This window comes from Prionailurus viverrinus, chromosome D4 (genome assembly GCF_022837055.1).
Source record: "Prionailurus viverrinus isolate Anna chromosome D4, UM_Priviv_1.0, whole genome shotgun sequence".
Classification (NCBI taxonomy): domain Eukaryota; kingdom Metazoa; phylum Chordata; class Mammalia; order Carnivora; family Felidae; genus Prionailurus; species Prionailurus viverrinus.
Window position 1 is genome coordinate 29357070 of NC_062573.1, and position 21536 is coordinate 29378605.

A 21536-nucleotide genomic window follows, 5' to 3' on the forward strand; every position below is an offset into this window, starting at 1 on the left:
ATTTCCCTCTGATGAGGTCTGTACACTGTGGCCAGATCAGACCATATGAACCCCTCCACCCCATAACCCTTCTGTGCCAGGCATGAATTTTAAGTATATTAATATGATCACACAAGGGCCCAACTATTTGGAAAACAGACTGGGGGGATCTGGGATGTGGGGCTTGGGGTTACTGGAAGGTGGACTGTCATCTGGTGGGTAAGAGAGGCAGTGTGCTGCAGGGAGAGGCCCAAAAGCCCTTTCCCCCACCGTCAGCGAGCCCCTAGTCTCAGCCCTCTCTCAGGCCTCAGCAATGGCTCCCCCCAGAGGCGCCTACTTTATTTATAGCTTCTCCCCAGCTCCCCGCGGGTAGAGGAAAAGTCCATTAGTGTGTTTGCCGACTCTGCCAGCTCTGAGCAGATGCAAGGCTTATTTGCAAACTGTCATTGCCCTGGCCTCCTCCAGAGACCTGCATGCTGGGCTCAGCCTTGTGGCTCCAAGAACCACCTCCCCCAGGCAGACAGCCGGGCAGAGCCCCTGTCCCCTGATTTCCCAAAGCACAGAATCTTGGCTTGCAGTTGGGAAATTTAAATTAAATGCCGTGAAGGAAACATAACAGTACACTGGGCCATGTTGACAGTGGAGAATGAGGTTCTCTCTGTTGGTAGGAGCCCATTGGCTTGGCACAAATCAGAGAGGTGTCCGGAGAAAGTGCGGAGTCCTGAGCTGAGCCCCTGGGATCCAAGTTTGAGTTCCGGTTGGGCTGCTGAGTGTCTTAGTGACTTTGGACAACTGTTTACTGCCCTCTGGGCCTCAGTTTCGAAGCTGTACGTGAAGCTGCAGACAATCTTAGGATCCACCCTAAGCTCTAAAATTCTCGGACGTGTGATTTGAAGATGTTTCTTTCATCCAAGTAGCCGAAGACAGTGGTGTGCAGAATGTCTTGGCAATCCTGAAATTGCCTGGAGGTTGGCAGAGGCACTCAGGAGCTGAGTCCCTAGGCCTCTTAGTCTCACCTGTCCTGATAACGCTGCTGTGTGACCTCGGGCAAACCACCTTCCCCCTCTGTGAGCCCATTTTCTCATCTGTAAAATGGGAATGATAATCACTTGCTCAACTCTTCCGGCTCTTGTGAGAGGCAGATAAACTGAGGAATGTGAAAGGTCGGCGAGAACATATGCTTGAGTGGCAGCTGTTACTGTTGCTGTTGTGGTTACCATTTTTGGATGTGCCTTACCCGGTGTGGGCACACACACTTTCCAGTATAACATAAGCACATGCCCCTTCTGAGTGCAGTTGACGGTGCTTCCATGCAGAATGCAGAGCCCTCTTAGAGTTTGTGCTTAGAGTTTGCTCAGTTCCATGCCATCCTGAGTCCCCCATCGACGTGCATGTGTTTGGTGGAAAAACACACCACAGATCCGCACAAAAGCCTCTTGAGTTCTTTTCAACTGGGACAGGAGATGACACACATTGGCAGACAGAGGCTGATCTCTGTGTATCCAAGAGGAGTCGAGCCAGTCCGAGTATATCTAACAGGTCAAGCTCTGAAATGAAGAAGCAATAAGCCAGTGAAATGGTACTATCACCGAAACATGATTGATCAATTGAATTCTATCAGAGACAGTGGACAGTGAGATTAACTCAGGCCTGATAGGTTCAATGAGTTAAAGCATGATGTTCATTTCAGCTTCATTTCACCAGTCTTTGCTTGTGAAATTGGTCAATCAATAGAGGTTGAAGATCATATATATATATATATATCGGGGACCATCTTATGGGGAATATAATCTCAGTAGTTGGCTCCTGGCTGGGGCTGCCTGCCTCGGGTAATGGAGACAGAACAGGGACTCCATCAGCCCCATCGAAATGGCCTGATATCTTCTCCAAATGAAAAGTATTTTTGGATCTCTGATGATTTATCTTTTTTTCCTCCCTCTCACTTTGATCTATGACAAAACCCATACCCATCTTGGAGAAATATAGTGATTTCTCTTGAAAACATTTGTGCGATGATCAGATAGATACACTTCAAAATATGAACCTTCTTTTTAGTTATATTGTCCTTGGAAAAAAATAAAGACAGTAATTTAAAAACTCAAGTGGGGGTAATGCAAAGATATCAGTGTAAATATGATTTTTAAACCCTTTTATTTATTTATTTATTTCTGTGCCGCGGGGATGAGGGACAGACTGCTGTGTGTGTGAAAGCCAAAAAAGGGGACGCATGCACAAGGAGTCCTTCCAGCTATAATTAAAATGAAGCCTTTAGCATTCTTTAATCTCATCTAAAAGCACAACTCATAGAAACAAATCACCCTTTTGCTGCTAGTAATATTTCATTTGCTTTGGAATATTTTCACCGTGGTGGTTAACATCTTCCCTAATTAGTGTGCCTATTTCTGTAAGGTGGAGGAATTAGGTACTACTGTGCAAGGTAATGGACTTGGACAGTATGGATTAGAGAAAACAGACTTATCCTGTGGCAGTGCACTGGGTATTCCTTCCTGCCTATTCGTTGAGGTCATCTTGATTTAATTAAGCACAAAGAAATCCCATCTCTTCGTACCAACACCATGAGAGCTTCAATTGTGTATTTGTGCTGTTTGTACATCACAGGATATATTAGGGTCTGGATAATGGATAGCAGCGCTGAGCAGCTAGACAGAGAGGAGAGAGCCTTGCACACTTTGCCCTCTTCCCCCTCCCCTAATTCCTGCATTCCAGTCCTACTGAATTATAGCCATTTCCCAAACACCGTGTTTTCTCGTGCTTCTGGGCCTTTGCATATGCTGTTCCCTCTAGTTGGAATGCACTTCCTTCCTCTCTCCACCCCTTTCTTTGGCTAACTCCTTCCTATTCTTTCTTAAGTCTTGGGCTCCATTTTTCCCACGTGGCTTTTTGGATCACCCTTGCCCCAGTCTGGATTAAGTGGAGTGGTTTAGTATAGGCTTAGGAGCAGACTCTGGAGTTAGACTGCTTGGGTTTGGATCCCAACTCTTCCATCTCTTAGCTGTGTGGCCATGGGCAAGTTACTTAACCTCCCCGCACCTGTTTCCTCACCTGTAAAATGGGAGGGGGAAATAGCAGACTTAACATTATTTGGTTGTTATGGGGACTAAGTGGGTAAGGTGCTTAGAATAGTGCCTGGCACGGAGCAAGCTCTGTATAAGGACTGCCAACCACCATTTGGCTCCCGGGGCTGTCTCCACTTCTTCGGCTCCCAGCACTTACTACATTGGAATTATTCACTCCTCTACCTCGTCCACTCAAGGGCAGGGGGGTGACTTAAACCCCTCTCTAATTCAGGTGCCACACTCACGGCCAGACCGCCAGCAGGAGTTTGGTGCATGTTGCTCAGGAATGAATGGGTCCATGAGGCTTGGAACAGGAATCAGGAGTCTTGTGTTCCCAGGTTCAGCTCACTTTGGACTTGCCTTCTGGCCCTGGACAAATCCCTTTGCCATCCTGGAGTGTGGAATTGTCGGTCCCTCGGGGCCTTTCGCTCACTGACAGCCTATGACACATTGGGTAACACACGGCACAATCAGATTCACTCTGGTCGAACCCGAACGTATTTGGCAATTTTACAATTTTGCGTTTTCCTTCTCTGAGAAGAAAGATTGAGTGAAACTAATGGCTGAATAATGGTAGTTCCAATGGAATTTTCCTCCACGCCACTTTGATTTTTCTCAGTCTGCGGCCCCACTTTAAGATGGTATTTATACAATCACCCAGAACATCGATTTTGGTTTGGCGCTGCCATGGGATATTTCCAGCCCTGCCATCCTGGTCCCCAGCACAGGGCCTGGCTCGTAGTAGATGCTCTAGAAATGTCCTCAGCTGAATCTTCTTGTCTGTGCCAGGAATCCCATCCCCCTCATCTTCTCATTTTGTCTCCTCTCTTTATCTGGGGTCTGGCTCGGATGGCCCCTCCTGCAGGACCCCCTCCCTGTTGTTAGTCATCTCTGGGTCACCCTCAGCATCCAGACACCCCCATGCAGAGTAGAAGAATTAATGGCGTTCTGTTGTTGTTGCTGGGAGCTTAGAGCTCAGCTGAGTTTAAAATTTAAAAGTTTATGAACTGCCTCAGGTCTTTCTTAGAAGTAGTTTAGAACATAAGGCCTTAGTTGTTTCACTCTTTCCTTCTCCGGATCACTGACGTCATGGAGGTCACTCCTGAAGGTTTTCTCCCGAGTTCTCTGATGACGCCAGAGACTGTCCTGCTGCCGAGTTCCCCAAGTCATTCAGGCCTGCATCCCCTCAAGTCTTCCTAGGTTATGCATTCAATCAACAAACCTTGATTAGCATCTCCTGTGCTTGAGGTGAGTCAGACGTGGCCTCTGTCCTCAGAGAGCTCATACTCTTAGCAGGGAAGGAAAGAAAGAATAATCCTAGAAATGGCTTGTGTTTTTTCAGCACTTACTGTGTACCAGGTACTATGCTAAGCATTTTACACGTACCCTCATCCCATTCTTTTGTCAACCCCAGGTCTCTTTATTGTCCTATTTTACAGATGGCAAAATCGAGGATTCAAGAGATTGAAGTTTCTCAAATATCATAGGCTTGTAAGATACAGAGTGAGGATTTGCGTCTGGGCCTGAGTTTGGGGTGCCCAGGCTTCCCTGGTGTGTGAGCCACGTCTACCACAGTCCTGGCTTCACTGTAAGACATGTTAATAGGTATGCACGCATTTGCTGTGGCCTTGAACAAGATACTTCATATCTTTGCCAGCTGTGAAATGGGGACCGGCCTCACAGGATGTGTTGTAAGGAGTAAAATCCAGGCCAGAGTGGTGGCTTGTGCAGCTTGCTGAGGAGACCCAGAAGAAAGGGCAGGTAGTTCAGCCTTTGGATCTGGAGGCAGGCTTCAGAGAGGAGGTGGTTTTTAGGCTGAGCCTTGATGGGCAGGAGTGAAGGCCAGCCGGCGGAGGGAACGGAGCGAATGGTGGCATCGGGGAGTGCCGTGAAGGGACACTTGAGGAATGAGGCATACCCTGCTGGGATGACATTGTGGAGTGACTGAGGGGTGCCTGTGACTGCAGGGGCAGATCATGAAGGCCCTGAAGTCTTGGACTTTGTCTTGAGGAAGCCTTGGAAGGGTTTCCCTGGTGAAAGTGATGGTGACAGTGACTAACACTCTTTGGACATTAACTTTGCACCAGGCACCGTGCTAAGCACGTTCCTGGAGATTATCTCATTAATCCTTACCAAAGCCCCAGGGATTGTCCTGCAGACCTTTGTGCCAGTTTGCAGATGAGGAAATGGAGGGCATTAGTTTTAGTGGCTGACCTGAAGGGTAAAGGGAAGTGGAAAGAACACAGCAGAGAAGAGGCCTAGGTACACATCCCAGCTGAGCGACCTCAGTTACTCAACCTCTCTGAGCCTGATCCGCCAAGACCCAGCTCTGCCCCATCTTCACTGGGGGAGGCAGGCCTGGGAGCGTGGTGGGTGTCAGAATATCAGCGTGGGTCAGAGGCAGCAGACTGGCTGGGTGTCACTACCACGGAACCCTGCAGGCCAGATGGGGAGAGGACTTTGGGCCCTGGGGTAAGGGTAGGGGGCATTGTAGTGCATACAGCAGTAATGGGATCTGGGACTTATTCTCACAAATTCAAAAAGATTAAGGGTAAGTGTATCCTAGTGAAGAAGAGATTTCTTCCTCTCTCTGACTTGCTCCCAGAAGCTCCCAGCAGCCCCTTGCTCTTCACATGGCTGTTCCTAAACCAAGTATTGGCAAAGAGAATGGGATCCCCTGGCTAGGCGTGGGCAGTTGTTTAGGGGTGGAATGGATACTGCACGGGGATACCCTGAAAAGACTGTACAGAACAACCAAAATGGGAAAATAAGTTAATGGTTATTTAATACTATTTAGTAGACAAAATCTGGGTGGATTTTGGAGGAGAAAATGGTTAGAAATGACTGACTCAGCCTCTTTAGTTTGTTGATGGGGCCCCTGAGACCCAGGGAGGGCGAGAAACTTGCCTGGGCTCACACAGCAAGTAAGGGCAGAGCTGGGGCTAGAACCCAGGTCTGCTGGCTCTCAACCCTTTTCCCACTGGGCCCTGCCACTGCCCTGCCATGCAGAGGGGCAGCGGCGAGGACAGAGGAGGTTCACTAAGGGCTCTGACTTTGGCTGGGTTTGTAGAGAAAGAGGACCCAAGAAAGGCTGAAAACTGACCCACGGGCTCCAGCTTCCTTTCCTGGGGCTCCTAGGCCTTTGGCTACTGTTACATCCCAAAGGCCACGATACCAGAAGGGATTATGGAGATTCCTGTTTGTTTTTATTTTTTTTTTCCTCCCAGTGAGCATCTGCAGACATAAAGTACATGATGATTTTTAAAGAAACAAACCAGAACCCTTCAAGAAAAATGCAAAACCTCCGAGTCTTCTGTGCTCTGAAGAAAACGCAATGGGTTTATGATCTTTTAAGACACACAAGAGACAGCTTTCTCTTGACAGATGGGAATCTGAGGCTATTTTGCTTCCTCCCCCTTTTCGTGACCAGACCCGATTGTGTAAAGCTTTTAGCTTCAAAGCCGGGTTGTGAATAACATTGGTTTAACCTGAAATTTAAAGCCAGCATTTCTCTGCTCCCCGAGACGGGGCTTCCTGCCCCTTGCTCCCCTGAAGCTAGCTTCCAGAATGTTAATTCTACGAGCCATGGTTGACTAAGCCCAGCACTGGGTCTATTACATATTATTTGATTTGGAGTAGAAAAAAAGATTTAAAGATACCATGCCCCCTGTATACCTTTGTACTTTGCCCATGTCTATCCATATATTTAAGCATACCATTCACATTGCAAGTTCAGATTTTTCTCCCTGGAATAAAATCGGTCCGAGCATTTCTGTAGCTTGTCTCCAAGACCACATTCCCCAACGAAGTCAGACAGCATCTTTGCAGCACAGATGAGAAATGCTATGGAAACTTCCACTGGAGGCTTGGAGGTTCAGACCTGCCCTTGTGCCAGGGATGATTTTCGGATATTCATTTTTATAGCTGTCTCTTAGCATACAATTGGTTTGTTTGGCTCATACTCACTGTGTACCCACTATGTGTGGCTCCCAGAGGCAGGTCAGCTGTGTCCCTGGCCGGAGAATTATGCATCTTTTTGTCAGAGTATTTATCTTGGTTGACACGTGCGCCTTTTCTGGTCTGATTATTTTTCAATTAACATTTCGCTCCTCCACTGAACATAAGTCCATGAGGGCAGGGCCAGGGCGGCTTTTGCCCATCGTTGTATGCCGGCATTAGCACGGCACCTGCTCACTGAGGTTGGTTAAGAGAAGAATGAATGATCAAATGAATGAGGTCAGATAGAGAGGGATGCTGACATTTGCAGACCGGACCTGCGGAATGAGAGTGGTTGTCACAGGTATTCCTGACTTGTTCATTTATCCCATAAATACTCCCCATGGAGCAGACAGAGATGAATTAACTGGGGCTTCCCCTTGAGGCGGCTAATAGCGCAGTGTCAGAGTAAAGAGCCCAGGGGGCTTGACACCTGAGAAAAGGGAGAAAGTGGTCAGAGCCCAGAGAGTGGGAGATGAAGCAGCTGGGGCAGGAAGGAGGGCATCCTGGAGGAGGTGGCACGCCTGCTCACAGGCTGTGTCTGTCCTAGTAACAGGGTACACATGTCAACGAGGAACGGTTTACCTTCCATAGGAGCATGGTGGGTGACCTGTGGGTGACAGCCTGACTCCAAGCATCACATTCAGATGCCCACAAATGCAAATTTCATGTGGCCAGCCCCGAGTCTTTCCAAAAGATGAGTCTTGGGAGCAGGGCTTCCAAAGAACAGCCTGATCTAAAGGAACTAGCATTTCAGGTCCTGGGACTGAGAAGTGTGGAGGGTGATTGTTCCCCAGCCCCTCCTGTGGTCCCTGCACTGCTCCCCCAGCAGGACTCAGATCTTCCCCGTGGCCTTCTGTGGGGTCCGGGGCTGCTAGGCCATCCCCAGCCTGCCTCTCCATGGTCCCCTGGGGTCTCTTCCCCTCACCATCTCTCCCCCGGCCTTTCGATTCCTCATGTCTAAGCCTTTGTAGGCGGTCTCCTCTGCCTGGCATGCCCTCCCCACCCCCACCCTCTTTGCACTGCTGACCCTTGTCCTCTACTCTCACTTCAAGCATGACTTCCCCTTAGAAGACTTCTCTGGCTCCTCCCCATGCGGTCACACCCCTTCCCCATTCATTATCCATAGTCCTATGCATATATTTCTGGACCCTTTTTCTACTTGGCAGTAATCACAGTTTGTAGCCGTATGTCTGTGGGAGTACTTGGCTACAGTGGCTGCCCTTTCTTGTTTGGAAAGAGGGGCCTGTCTTAGTCATCATTGGATCCTCTATTGTTTTTTCTAAACATCACTTGGTGCAGAGTAAATACTTCATCAATACTTGTTAAATGGGTGATTATATGTGTAGAAGTGTCCCCAGCCTCCTAAGGAAATGACAGACATTAGGCATCTGCACTAGGTGACAGGGTAGACCTACCTCGCCTCCCTTCCTAATGGAGAAAGCAGGGGTGCTGGAGGGGCAAGGGCAGCAACAGGGTCATAGGTCAGGGCACATGCCTGGAGAGGTGGTCTTTCCAGCTTGCCGTCTTCCACGAGGAGTGTCTGGGTCACCAGGACAGCCAGGACCCTCTCCCAGGCTTGGCCCATGGGTGCTATGGTTGACTTTCGGAAAGCCAGAGTGGGATGTAGTGAGTCTTCCTAGATGGCCAGGGCCCCGCCAGGCTGTCTGTGCCTGGAGTACCTGAGCTGTCCTCAGGGAGATAGGACTCCAAGGACCCCCAGTGCATATACCTGAGTTGGCCCTGTGCCCTGAGCCTTTACTCTGTGCCGGGACCTACTCAGTGACCAGGTGGTGACCTTGCCCACAGGGGTCCTCAGCAGAGCCACCCTCAGCTCCCTTAGTGGGGGTGAAGTTCTGCCCTTCCAGAACTATGGGCTGTGCAAAGAACCCAGCCTATGAATCCCACGGGGGAGGGATCGAGCCTGAGGACATCTGTGGGAGGACAGTCTGGCTGGCACATCTAGTGGAGCAGACTGAATTGGTGGGGGGGGCGGGGAGAGGTGGACACTGTCCAACTGGGGGCAGAGCAAGACCTGGGTGGGAATTATCAGGAAGGAGCCTTCATGAGGAGTTTGGGGCCTGGCTGGCAGGCTGGGGCTGGGGAGTATCAGTGAAGTTGGTGGGCAGAGAGACGTCTCTTACGATCAGATGTGGTTCCTCTGACAGGGAGAAACTTGATGGGAGCACTGGGGATCCCGGGCAAGATCATACTTGAGCAGGAATGACTGGGGCCAGGATGACAGGCTAGAGCAATAGCTGAGGAGGAGCATGATGAGCTGTCCTCGTGAGTGTGTGCGTGTGTGTGTGTGTGTGTGTGTGTGTGTGTGTGCACATGTACATGTATCTTTGGTCCTTTGATAATAGGGTTATTTGGCAGATGCCAACCAATGGGAGAGCACAGACAGGGCTGTGAGCTCCCACATTCTGCTAGTCTTGCTGTCCTTGTAGGAATAGCCCCCATGGGGATGGGCCATGATGGAAAAAGGGACTCTGAGGATGATGTCCTATGGACAGGAACAGGCAGGGACCAGTCTTGTGGAGGACTAATGTCCCAGGTTGCCAGTGGAGGCGCCCCAACTCTAGGCTGGGGAACATCAGCCAGAGAGCCCAGCTTTCATCGTGGTCCATGTGTTGGAGTATGTGGTCATTCAGGCTGTAGCCTAGCCTGTGGTATCCTCTTGGATCCAAATGGAGCTGGGATCTGTTTTCTCAAGGGGCTTTATGAGTTGCCTCTGAAGGCCCTTCCCGTAGAGGAAGGTGCTCTGAGCTGTCAGCCTCCATGGAGGACACTGGAAAGCCAGCATTCGTGTGAACACCCAAAACTGGTGACTTCGCTCAAGTGTCAGACCCTGCATTGCATTTGCCCCCAGATAGGACAGTTAGGGAGACACCAGCTTTTGGCTCATCTCAGTGACACAGCTTCCCACTGCTTCAAGCTCCTTGGTTGGGCCTCCTTCCTCACACGAGTGGGGCTCTGACATGATGGATGAAGTCTGCGGGAGCATGTCCTGGCAGAGGGGGATGTAGGAGAGAATCAGGCAAGGCCTGTGTGAAGGCCAGTGAGAGATCTGACAAGCGCTGGTTTCCCTTGGGCTCCCCAGTGGCAAAGGCAGATGCCTCACCTCTGGGCCTGACGCCTCACCTCTGGTCAGCCCTGCATGAGCAACCGGGTCCTACAGGGCCCTGGGGGATGCACGGCGCTCGAGGCCATTTCCTTGCTTGAAACTTTTGCCCTCCTTGCTGTGTCTTTCACTTTGAGTGGTTCAAGCTCAAGGCTCACAAAAAATATTTCTTCCCGTTTTCTTTTTTATTGGTAATTCATAATATTTTCTTTGAAATGTAAGCATCGTCACCAGAGATGGTGACAGTGTGGAGAGCTAACAATATAGAACACATACAGAATTTAACCCTTGGTAATTCGTGTTTTTGAGTAAGTGGTACCTTTAAAGTTCTGCAGTAACACAAAACATAAAACAAAAAAAGCATCCCCCCCTTCACCTCTATCCACTTAGTTCCCACCTCCCGGAAAGGAATGGGTAAGTGCCCTAAATGTTTCTCATGGTGCCCTCCAGAGTTCCTTTTGTATATGCATACACAAAATGCGTGGGAAGTCTTATTTTCTTCCTCTTATTTTTTACACAAAAGGTTATACGTTATACATGCTGTGCTGTACCTGGTTTATTTTTCATAGGACGGTGTATCCGGAAGATCTTTCTGTATCAGTTCACGGTGGGAGTCCTTGTTCCCTTTTGCAGCGGCTCACCGTGTGAGCACGCCGTAACTCATTTAACCAGCCCCTGCAAATAAATCCATGTGTTGTTTCCAGTCTTTTGCAACTAGAACCTTGCACGCATATCACTTCCCGTACGTGTGAGTCTAGTGGTAAAAAAACATTTCCAGAGGCGCAACTGTGTCATCAAAGGATATGTGCGTTTGTGACTTTGATGGATTTTGTCAAGTTGTGTATCGTGGGTGTGTGACCGGTGGGCTCCCACCAGAATTGTACGAAAGTGGTGTCCTTCCCCACAGCTGTCCTGGCACGGTGCTTTAGTGACTGGTCATGTGATGTAGTGGCAGATGTTCTGGGTTAAGGGCTTCGGCTCTGGGACAAAACCGTACCTCCACGGGGTGGGGGAATCTTCATTATAGAAGAGGAAGTGGCACCTGGTACTTAAGCCTTCCAGTCAACCTGAGCTCTCATCTTCAGGTGAATGACTTTAATTCCTCGGGTCTCAATTTTCTCATCTGCAAAATGGGGAAAATAATGTTACCTACCTTGGGGTCGTTGTGAGTTTTAGGTGAGATGATGCATGTAGAAAAGGCTTCACATGGTGCCTGGCAGGTGGCTACGGGAGACTGGCTCTGCACTAACCAGCAGGGTAACCTTGACTGAGGGCCCCCTTGTCCGAGTCCCTGTCTGTTTCCTCTCTCGTCAGGGAAGGAGCTGGGCTTGTGGGTCTCTCAGGCTGTCTTCTCTCACCAGCTGACGTGACTTTCTTTAGCAACTTGTGTAACCTCCTCCCCCCCACCCTTTCCTCTCTCATGCTCATCAAAGGTATTCAGGAGTCTCCGGTGCCGAACGGCCACTCACTGCCAGGCAGAGACTTCCTCCGGAAGCAGATGCGGGGAGAACTGTTCACGCAGCAGCAGCTGGAGGTGCTGGACCGCGTGTTTGAGAGGCAGCACTACTCAGACATCTTCACCACCACAGAGCCCATCAAGCCCGAGCAGGTACGCCCCACGGCTCCCTGCCTGCCGTACCCCCAGCCAGACGCAGACCTGGGGGGGGCCCTCCCGAAGGCGTTTGGCGGGGTGTGGGCGGGAATGCCGGGTTCTACTCAGAGGCGGGCTTCTCGTTGTTCTCGGCCCGACTTGGACGGTTGCAGCGTCCCCTAAGGTCAGGAGGACTTGTCCGGGGTTCTGGCAACTTCTTGCCCTGGTGCCTCTGTCTCCCTGGCCAGCCTGTGGGGTGGGGGGGTGGGGGCGGGGTGGGGCATGGTCACATGACTTGTCTGGCTGCTCTGCTTTTGCTGAATGGCGTCCTTTCCCCAGGCTCTCGGCACAGAGCTGGTGTCACGACCTTCTGGGCCACTGGAGGTGGTCTTGGGTCACCATCCTGCCAGTCAGGATGAAGATGGAAATACGGTCACAAAGCACGTTATAGTGGTGCCAGCGTGTACCCCACCGTCAGCCCACGCGTCAGCTCGCCCTGGCATGCTTTTAGAGACCGAATCCAAGAGTCTGGAGAGGGGGAAGTGTCTCACTGGACACACTCCCAGCCGGGTCATTTGCAAGACAGGGAGAGAAGTAGAAGGATGACCCCTTGCTGACCGTGGACAGACAAGCAGTCACTGTCTTAGCTATGGGACCAGAAAGATCTGCCCAGTGAGAGGCTTCTGGGGCCTGGATAAGGTCCCTAAGTACCAGATGCAACTCGAGAGACTATTTCCTGATGCCCAGTCTGGGCTGGTTACCTGGCAGGCATAGGCGGCTCAGATATGGTCCCCGCCTGCCGAGAGCTCCCATCTGGTGGGCAAGTCAGAGACCTCGCTAGCTGATCCTGGTGCTGAGGACTGGCCTCGCTGAGCTTCCTTTACATGCTAATTAGATGGGGCTTCTGAAGTTTTCCCATAGAGCCAGTCAAAACCCTACAGGCTGTGTGCACAAGCTCCCATGGAGGGGAAAGGGACCAGAGGGGATGTTGAGTAGGGAGGAGTGAGCAAAGCCTCCAGGGCCACCATCCTATGACAGTCTAGCTGTCTGAGCAGTTCTTGTGAGGGCTCTCACAGACCATCTAGCCACTTTGTTTTCATATGGAGAAACCGAGGCCCAGAGAGGCAGAGACTTGTCTGAAGGCCACACGGCAAGTCATGTATTCACTCAACAAACACCAAGGAGTATCACCTGTGTGCAAAGCATGGAGCCAGGCACTAGGTACTGTGAGTGAACAAGACAGGCTTGGACCTGCCCTCAGGGAACCTATAGATATGTGGAAGAATCCCATAAGTAAGAATAACCCCAAAGGTCATGGATTACAGATGTGCTAGGTGCTGAGGTTCTCTGAAAGAATAAAGCACAAGCTGAGCCAGCCTGGAGGCCACCATGGCTTCTGGGGGGAAATGCTTTTATGCTGAGCCCTGAGGGGTAGGGCAGGACAGGAGAAGGGACACGGGTGGGGGGGAATGTGCCTGGCAGAGGCAACAACAAGGGCAGGGGCCTTGAGGTAAGAGGGGGCACTTCAAGGTGAGGAATGGAAAGAGGGCCAAGAGAGCCACTGTGCCTGGGCTTCAGGGCGTGGGGGCATGGGAGTGTTGGGGAGATGGGCCAGGTCTCGTATGCTGTGGTCAAGATTTTGGTCTGTCTTCTACACGTAAAGTGTCCCCTGGGAATGAGGTGGTCCTGTGGGCTGGACAGAGCTGATCCCACACACTCTAGACCTTGAGCTTTCAGGTAAAGAGTCTGTTTCCATCACAAACAGCCTCTCTCCCTGCTCAGAGCCCTTCTGAGAGGTGGCCAAAGCCACATTCCGTCTGACACAGGAGGAGAAAGAAAAGGAGCCTTCCTTGGATGAAGCCTACCTTTCCCTCCAGAACTGGGGAGAAAATGTATCTTCTAACCATCGACAAGATCACATGATTTGAGAGACTAGCAGAGGGTACAGAGGCAAGCTTTCAACTCCCTCATTTTTTAGAGGCCTCGAGAGGGGACAGGGTTTGTCCAGGGTCACCCAGCAAGTGAGTGGAGAAGAGTGAGGGCCCAGGCCTCTACACTCAACCTGGTCTCTACTTCAAGAAGCCTCTAGCACTTGTACTAAGTTTCTGTTTACTTCAGGCAGGCATTCAGTGTTAGAGACTGGATTTCCCTCGATTCTTAACGGAATTCAGAGTCTGCATCATTTTAGCTTTGAATGCCCAGGAAATCTGGGCAGAGACTGAAGGGCATCATAATTGGGAGGAGTCCAGAAGCCATCCGTGTATTTCCTCACTTGCTTAGACATTCATATGTTCACTTATCCGACGTATTTCTCGCATGCTGCCTGTGAGGTTGGCACAGTGCCAGGCACCCAGGGGGACAGAGGGATGAGTCAAGCGTCAACTCTGTCTGCCTGCACTCTCTCAGGGGCCATGTGACATGGATCCAGAACCTGCAAGGCAAGGGAGAAGGTTCTGCGGGCGCTGATGAATGGGGAGGTTGCCTCATTTGGGAGCATCGGGGGAGGAGTTACAGAGGAGGCAACATTGAGGGACAGGTCCTGATAGGCCCCTGTAGAGATGCGGCCTGGTGGGGAGGAGACCGAGTTACAAACTCTGCAAGGACCCTGTTCCTAACGGTCTTGCTATGCAGTGTCCTTCAGAATGGCGCGGACGCGACCGCGGGCCTGTGTCTGTGTGGGCTCTGAGGCGGGGCCTGCGGGCGAGCGTGTGGCGGGATAATGACTGACTCAGTGCTTTCTGGTTAATCTGCTTCACCTCCCCGTAATGTGCCGTAATGAGGAGAGATGGAAGGTGAGGCCACAGGGCTGCCAGGCACACACACAGGCACTGGACTATGAATGACGTACCCTCGCTCCTGGTTCCCAGTCACTGGACAAATGACAGCCAAAGCAAGGGGCCACAGACCGGGAAAGAGTGCGTGTCAAGGGTACAAGTTGCCATACAAGGTTGACACACAAGGGTATGAACCCCCTCGTGCCCACTCTCTGCTTTGCCTTGTGAGCCCCAGAGCAGCATGGCACGGTGGTGGCACCGAGAAGGGGGCCTGGAGCTCCGGCAGCCGAGGGTGGCCTGTCTTCTATATGTGAGCAGACCTGTGTCTCCATGGCCTAGTGGCCTTGGTGGGGTCTTGCTGTCAGTTTCACCGAGCAGCCTATGGGGAAGAAAGAGCTTCATCTGGCTTTGGGGTTGAGGGAGTTCGACTTGAGTCCTGGCTCCGCCCTGTCGGGCAGGTGGCTTTTTCTCTGGACCTCAGTTCCTTATCTGTGGTGGCCGTAATTGTGATTTTGCCAACAACAACAATAGCACAGCAGCAACCCAACAGCAGTGGTCGTCCCCACCTAAGCAGAGTACTGTACTGTTTTCAAAGCCCTTTCACATCCATTCTCCCCTTGGACTCACAATTTAAGTGCCTGCTGAACAGTGTGGGCAAGATTGGTAAGCTCCATTTCACAGATTGGAACATTTTTTCCCATTCACCTCATTTTCAGCCCAGGGAGCTTCCAGGACTTGTTGAGGCCACAGAGCTGGAACTTGACTTCGGGGTCTTCTGTCCTCATTCTGTGCTAGATGGCTGCATGGGCCTCCCTGTCCCCAAAAGATTCTAGGAGCGTTTTCTAACTGGCTGGTTCTGGGGACTGGCCGTTGGCAGCCGGAGTCTGCCTGTCATTCCAGAATCCTCGGAGTCTTTCCTCCCCGTGGGCTCTGGTGGTCAAATCTTCCTGAATTGCCTACCCAGCCCAACCACTCATGGGAAGAACATTCCTCGTCGAGGCCAGGCTGGGGTCCTACCAGTCACACCCACACCCACCTTGCCGCTGTTGCCACCCAGATCTGCCCTGGGTGGGTAGGGCAGGCTTCCTGCTTTTATATGGAAACTTAGTAAACCCTTGGCCCTGGGTGTAATGTGTACATACTTCTGGGGCAATGAAACACTTCCTTTTCAAAATGGTTATTGAAAAAGCAATTCTGTTTTCCCTACGTGTGGAGTGAGTAAAAATCACCCTGAAGGGGAAGAGGAAAAAAGAAAAAAAAAGAAAAGAAAAGGAAAGAAACAAGTGCTGGTGGTGAGTGCGTTTTGAACAGTGGAATCTGTTTCAGTAAAACTCGCGGTGACGCTGTCGCCTGCCTGCTCCTAGCGGGAGCTGGTCCCTCCTCCGGCCTCGGCAGGAAGGCCGCCTCGGAGCTCAGCCTGCCGTATTTACTCTCGGCAGACTATTAACCAACACCAGGCTATTAATCTGGCTTTTGAGCCTTCACTAAAGCCCATAAAAGCTCACAGTTGTCAAATGGAGTTCATTTTAATTTCCTTTCAATCACAGTAAATTATTCAGGTGATAAATCAGCTGGAGCAGCCTCCTGGCTGTAATAGAAACCCTAATTCCTGGCTAATTATCCAGCCCATTGCTGCCAACAGATCAATACGGGCGCAAAATGGAACCGGCCCAGGGCCCTCCCTCCCATCGGGCCAGAGACAGAAAGACAGCTGGGGAAGGGGACGTGCTGCTGACCTCCCGGGAAGTTCAAAGGTCATGGGGGGTTAAACTGGGAGAGGGCCTGTCCCTTGTCTGAAAGAGAAAGCCACCAGAAATGCCTCCCACTTGCTTATGCTGCTTTGCCCCCTGAATGGTGGTTTCTCTCCAGGCTGGTGGCCCTGGGCCGAGCATTGCCTATTCCTGTGGGTGTCCTACTCCTGAGTTTCTGAACATAATTGAGCTTGATCATCAGAGATGGTCTGAACACCTACCTGACTCAGAAAAAGGGCTGGGACTGTAGGGAAAAAGATGAGGTGCTGGACATGCTTCCTTTCTTCAAGGAGCTCGTTTTCCTCTGTAGTGGGGCTGTGCCCATCAGAAGGAGGTGAGGTACGGAGAGGAGGGACTGAGGAGACCAGTGTGCTGGGCTGAGGAAGGGGGAAGGCTTCCTGGAGGAGGTGCCGTTAGTGCTGTGTCTTGAGGGATGGGCAGAATCTAGATCTGTGGAGATGGTAGAGATGGCCGGAGGGGATATTCTGGGCAGAAGGACAATGTGCGCAAGGGCATGAAGCAGTGTAAGATAGCAGGGAACTGTGGGCCGGTCTAGGTAGTTGAATGGAGGATGGGTGAGAGGCAGTCTGGACAAGAGGACTGGAGAAGTACTGGGTCAGCCAAACCCCAGAGGGCTGGCATGTGGAGGTGAGGAGGTCTGACTTCGCTGTGGGGGTAGTGGGCCCCAAAGAACCTTGTGTCCGTGGCCTGGAGTACTCTGCTCATCTGGAGGCGACCTTCCCTGGGACTCCTGCCTCTTGCCCTGTCCGTGCTGCTATTGTCAAATCTCTCTTTCTGAAGCCCATCCTCACTTGGGAGTCCCTCGTGGTTTACCGACTCGAGACCCCAACGTGGGCCCTTCATCCCCGTCATGGCCCTTCACCGCCCCCCCGCCATGCACCTCTGCTTGCCCACAGGATGCTCTGGCTATGGCCAGGCCTGACCTCTCATTGCCCCTTGGGGGCTGGGCTGCTTCTCTGTTTGAGGGCGCACGGACCATGGGCTTGTGTGTGGGGTGCATGCGTGTGCATGTATATGAGTGCGTGAACAGCAGGGATAGCTCCGAGCACGCAGAGTGGCAACTACTGCGATTATTATTACTTTCTTAATGTTGTTATTCTTTTAAAAAAACGTTTATTTGTTTATTGAGAGAGAGAGAGGGTGGGTGCGTGTGCCAGCAGGGGAGGGGCAGAGAGAGAGCGAGAGAGAATCCCAAGCAGGCTCAGCGCCCTCAGCACAGAGCCCGACGAGGGGCTTGATCCCACAAACTGTGAGACCATGACCTGAGCTGAAATCAAGAGTCAGATGCTTAACCGATTGGGCCACTCAGGTGTCCCTTACTGTTGTTGTCTTACTCCAAGCTCCTGCTCACTGTTGCCCTGCATAGACTATTCCTTCGGTCTGTTTCTAAATCTACCCTGTCGGGGCCCACCAGGAGTGGCCTTCACTGACCCAGTTCAGCCAGCACTAAGTTGCTTCTTGTCTAAGTTCATGAAAGCATCAAGTCCTAATCATTACTGTAGTGATGGTTGTAACAATGATGTATTCATTGCTTGCCATGTGTCTGGCTGTGTTCTGAGGAGCACTTTCCTTGCCCCATGTCATTACAAAGTCACAACAACGCTATTAGCACCTTTGTGCAGACAGGATGGCTTAGTGAGGTTAGCAGTAATGTATGTAGTACATACATTAGGTATGTAGTAAGGTATGTAGTAAGTGCTGGGGCGAGATCGGAGCCCAAATCCCTGGCCCCAGAGTCCAGGCTGGTGGCCACCGGGTCGCTCCCATTGCAACACAGTCAGGCTGCCCACTGATTCTTACAGGTGACCAGTTTCCTGGGAACACACCTGGGGGTTCACTCTATTCATCCTGGGAGCCAAGCATGGGTTAGAAAGTGGTGGGGCCGCCACAGGCACCAGTGTGGTTTCTGGAGGTATGAACAGAAGTCTGAGGGCAGTGACTGTGCTGTTCCACTCTGATCTGGTTTTGCTCTGCTTACCCCAGCCTTCCCCTGCTAAGGCTGTGCTCAGAACCAGACTCCTCCTTTGCGGATACAGTAGAGAACATTTAGAAGAGACGATTGAAAACTCTTTCCTAGGAGGGATGACTGGAGAAATTGGGGCTGTTTGGTCTGAAGAAGGGAAGACTTGGGGATGTGAGCAGGGAAGGAGGCAGGCTAAGAGAACTTTCTCATAGCCCAAGCTTCCTAACCAGTGGAGTGGGCCTCCTTGTGAAGTAGTGAGCCTCCTGTCACCAGAGGCATGTAAGTAGAATCTATCCTTATTCATATTTGCTGTATTAGAAGTTTAAGAATCCACTGAGGACTTGATTAGCTAAATGTCAAGGCTCTTCCGACCTGAAAGAATAATTCTAAGGCACGGAGAGCAGGAGGGGTTTGGTGGGTGGCAAGGTGAGAAAAGGAGACCTTTAAAGCTGCTGGGTGGAAGGGGCGCTCAAGGGATGTTTCCCCTCGGGAATCCTCACTGGGTTGGGCCAGCCTGGGGCCCGGGACCCGTAGCCCTGAGTGGCAAGGGGCCGGAGGCTGCAAGCTCTCGGGAGGCTAGTGATGAAGCCAGCTCCTCTCGTGCACAGAGCAGGGTGGAGGCTTCTGGTGAGGAAGTCTGGATAGTGGTGGCTGCCGCCAGCCTCACCACGCACACAGGGTACTGGGCATCCTCTGCCCGAGAGCTCAGAGCCAGGCCCCTCAGGGAAGGAGGGTGGAGAGGACTAAACAGACCTGTGTCCTGCCAACAGGTGCCAGCTTGCAAGGGGCTGGGAGAGTGATGCATAACTTAAGATAAAGGGATCGCTACTTAAAGCCCACAACAGCTAGCAGGGGAGTCTAGCTCGCAATGGCTCTGCAAAGCAGAGCGGGATCTTCATGTGGCAGATAAGGAAACTGAGGCAGAGAGAGAGTAAGTCACATGCCCTAAATGATGTAGCTCGTAAGATTGCCCCATTCTCTGCTCCCTGCTTTTTGTGGGTGTAGACTGTCCTCTGGAGTCAGCGCCGTTTACTCTGCATGTGCAGACACTTCCTGATTGACTTATTGGCTTCAGTCAGCAGATATTTTTTGAGCACCCCCTCTGTGCCAGGAACTGTGCTAAGCGTTGGGACAGAGCAGCAACAAAGACAAACATCGTTCCCAGAATTGAGCCTATAGCAAAGGAGAGAAATTTTGACAACATTATTCTACCAGGAAAAATGGTGTCATTACCAGGTATCATGGAGTATGATAGGTGCTCTAAAGAGAAAGACCAAAGAGTAAAGAGTGGGACCTCATCTATATGGGGGGAGGGGCATCAGGGAATGTCTCTCTGAGGATGCACCTTTGAGCTCAAGAAGGGGAAGTGTGACAGGGAACAGTGTTCTAGGCAGAGGGAACAGCGTATATAAAGGCTTTGGTGGTCTAGTAACCAAAAGATGTCCTGTGGGGCTGGTAAGCATGAGAGGCAGAAAGCAGCCTGTGGTGCAGGTAATGAGGTGGTGGGGGCCAGATGTGGACTAGGGCCATGGCTTTGGGTTTTGTCTTGAGAGCAAAGAGAAGATTGTAATTTGTAAACCGGGGACTATCAGGATCTAATCCAATAAAGATTAGAAGGTTATTCTGCTGCTATGAGGAAACTTGGAGGGTTGGGAGACCAGGAGGCTTATTTGCCAGGTGCAGACCAAGTCGCTGGTCCCCTGGAGATAGTTGTCAGCCCTGGCTGGGGTTGGCCTTCTCTCCAGTCTTGGGGTGCTGACCGGGAACTGTGTGGCCCTGTGATGCATTGCTTCTCCCCTTTCTTTTCCGCTCCTTTACCTCCTCCCACCTAACCCCAAACCCCCCAACTCTGCAGCCAGGTCCCCAGGTTACTAGAGTTGAGCTCAGATTTGATTGTGAGCTTTCTGATGGTCAAAGCAAAGTGGGAAGCAGTCTTTTGTGTGCTTCTCATTATCCACCTGGGGAAAATAGGACAATTCCCCCAAAGGAAGCCATGTTTTTTTCTGACAGGGTGGAAGGGAATGGCCGCATGGGTTTCCAGTGGGGGCCCTGTGGAGGCCCTGGGCACAATCCTCAACCACACCCACAGAGGTGCCGCAGAAGGTTTCAAAGGGCTCTGTCTTACGGATGAATGTGACGGCCACACGCTAATCAGTGCATTTCTGCATGGGCCTGGCCGCTGTGACCATAGGGCTTGAGAATGCAGCTTTTCCAGTAGCCTAAGTTAAACTAAGAAAAATCCCAGACATTCTGGGGCACCATTCCTAGATTTTCCAATTTGATGCTTGGAAGATGTGCCACTATCTTGGGGCTTTGTGACTTCCCGCCACCCAAGGGTACCTCAGGGCAAATGTCCTAAGCAGAAGGTTTGGGCTATAAGAGTGTACCTCATCATCAACTCAGCTCTTGACGAGAAAGAGAGTTTAGTAGTTTTGCATTTGACTTCTTTGCATTGACTTTGCACTTGGGCTTGCTGTGCAGGAACTTGGGGATGTTAAAGGAGGGAAGAATCATAAATTTTAGAGATGAAAGAAGCAGAGGGCTTACCCACGCAGTTGCAGGTGGACAGGATGGAAGTAAGAGGGCATGGCTAGGCCTTCCCATGGGAAGCAGGCACCTTCTGACCTAGTTGTACATAGAAGCCTGATGCCAGAGGAAGACTTCTGACCTCAAGGCATGGTGGAGGTGGCCCAGTAAATGTCCTGGGCTTTGACGGGTCAGAGGAGTGACTCTTACCATGGAAGGAGCCATAAGAGTGGAGAGGATGGTAGCAGCAAGGAGAAGGGCACTTGTCTTCCCAGTTCTTCCCTGAGGGCAGAAAACCCTTTCTTTTTTAAAGTTTATTTATTTATTTTGAGAGAGAAAGAGAAAGAGAAGGAGAGAGAGACACGAGAGAGACACAGAGAGAATGAGCAGGGAAGGGACAGAAAGAGAGGGGGAGAGAGAGAGAGAGAGAGAGAGAGAGAGAGAGAGAGAGAGAGAGAGAGAATCCCAAGCAGGCTCCGCACTGTCAGCACAGAGCTCAATGCAGGGTTCGAACTCATGAGCCGCAAGATCGTGACCTGCCAGAAACCAAGAGTCAGACGCTTAACCGACTGAGCCACCCAGGCGTCTCTAAAACCCCTTTCTGAACACTGAGATGCAAGCAAGATTTAACTTAGATGTCATCTTGCCTTTGGAATGAGTTAATAACAAGGACTGTGCTGGAATTCTTGCTCCCAGATCCCTAGAGGTTCTTGGTGCCTCTAGACCAGCCATAT

The 21536-nt window shown here is 51.2% G+C and overlaps 1 protein-coding gene across 3 annotated transcripts in view; it reads left to right on the plus strand.

Annotated features, from left to right (window-relative positions):
• PAX5 (paired box 5) overlaps positions 1-21536 on the plus strand; it is a 195641-nt gene that overhangs the window by 52166 nt on the left and 121939 nt on the right. For all 3 annotated transcript variants that reach the window (XM_047829001.1, XM_047829003.1, XM_047829002.1), the window contains exon 6: positions 11610-11785. In XM_047829001.1, coding sequence (XP_047684957.1) covers positions 11610-11785 — 176 coding nt within the window. The remainder of the gene's footprint in view (positions 1-11609; positions 11786-21536) is intronic.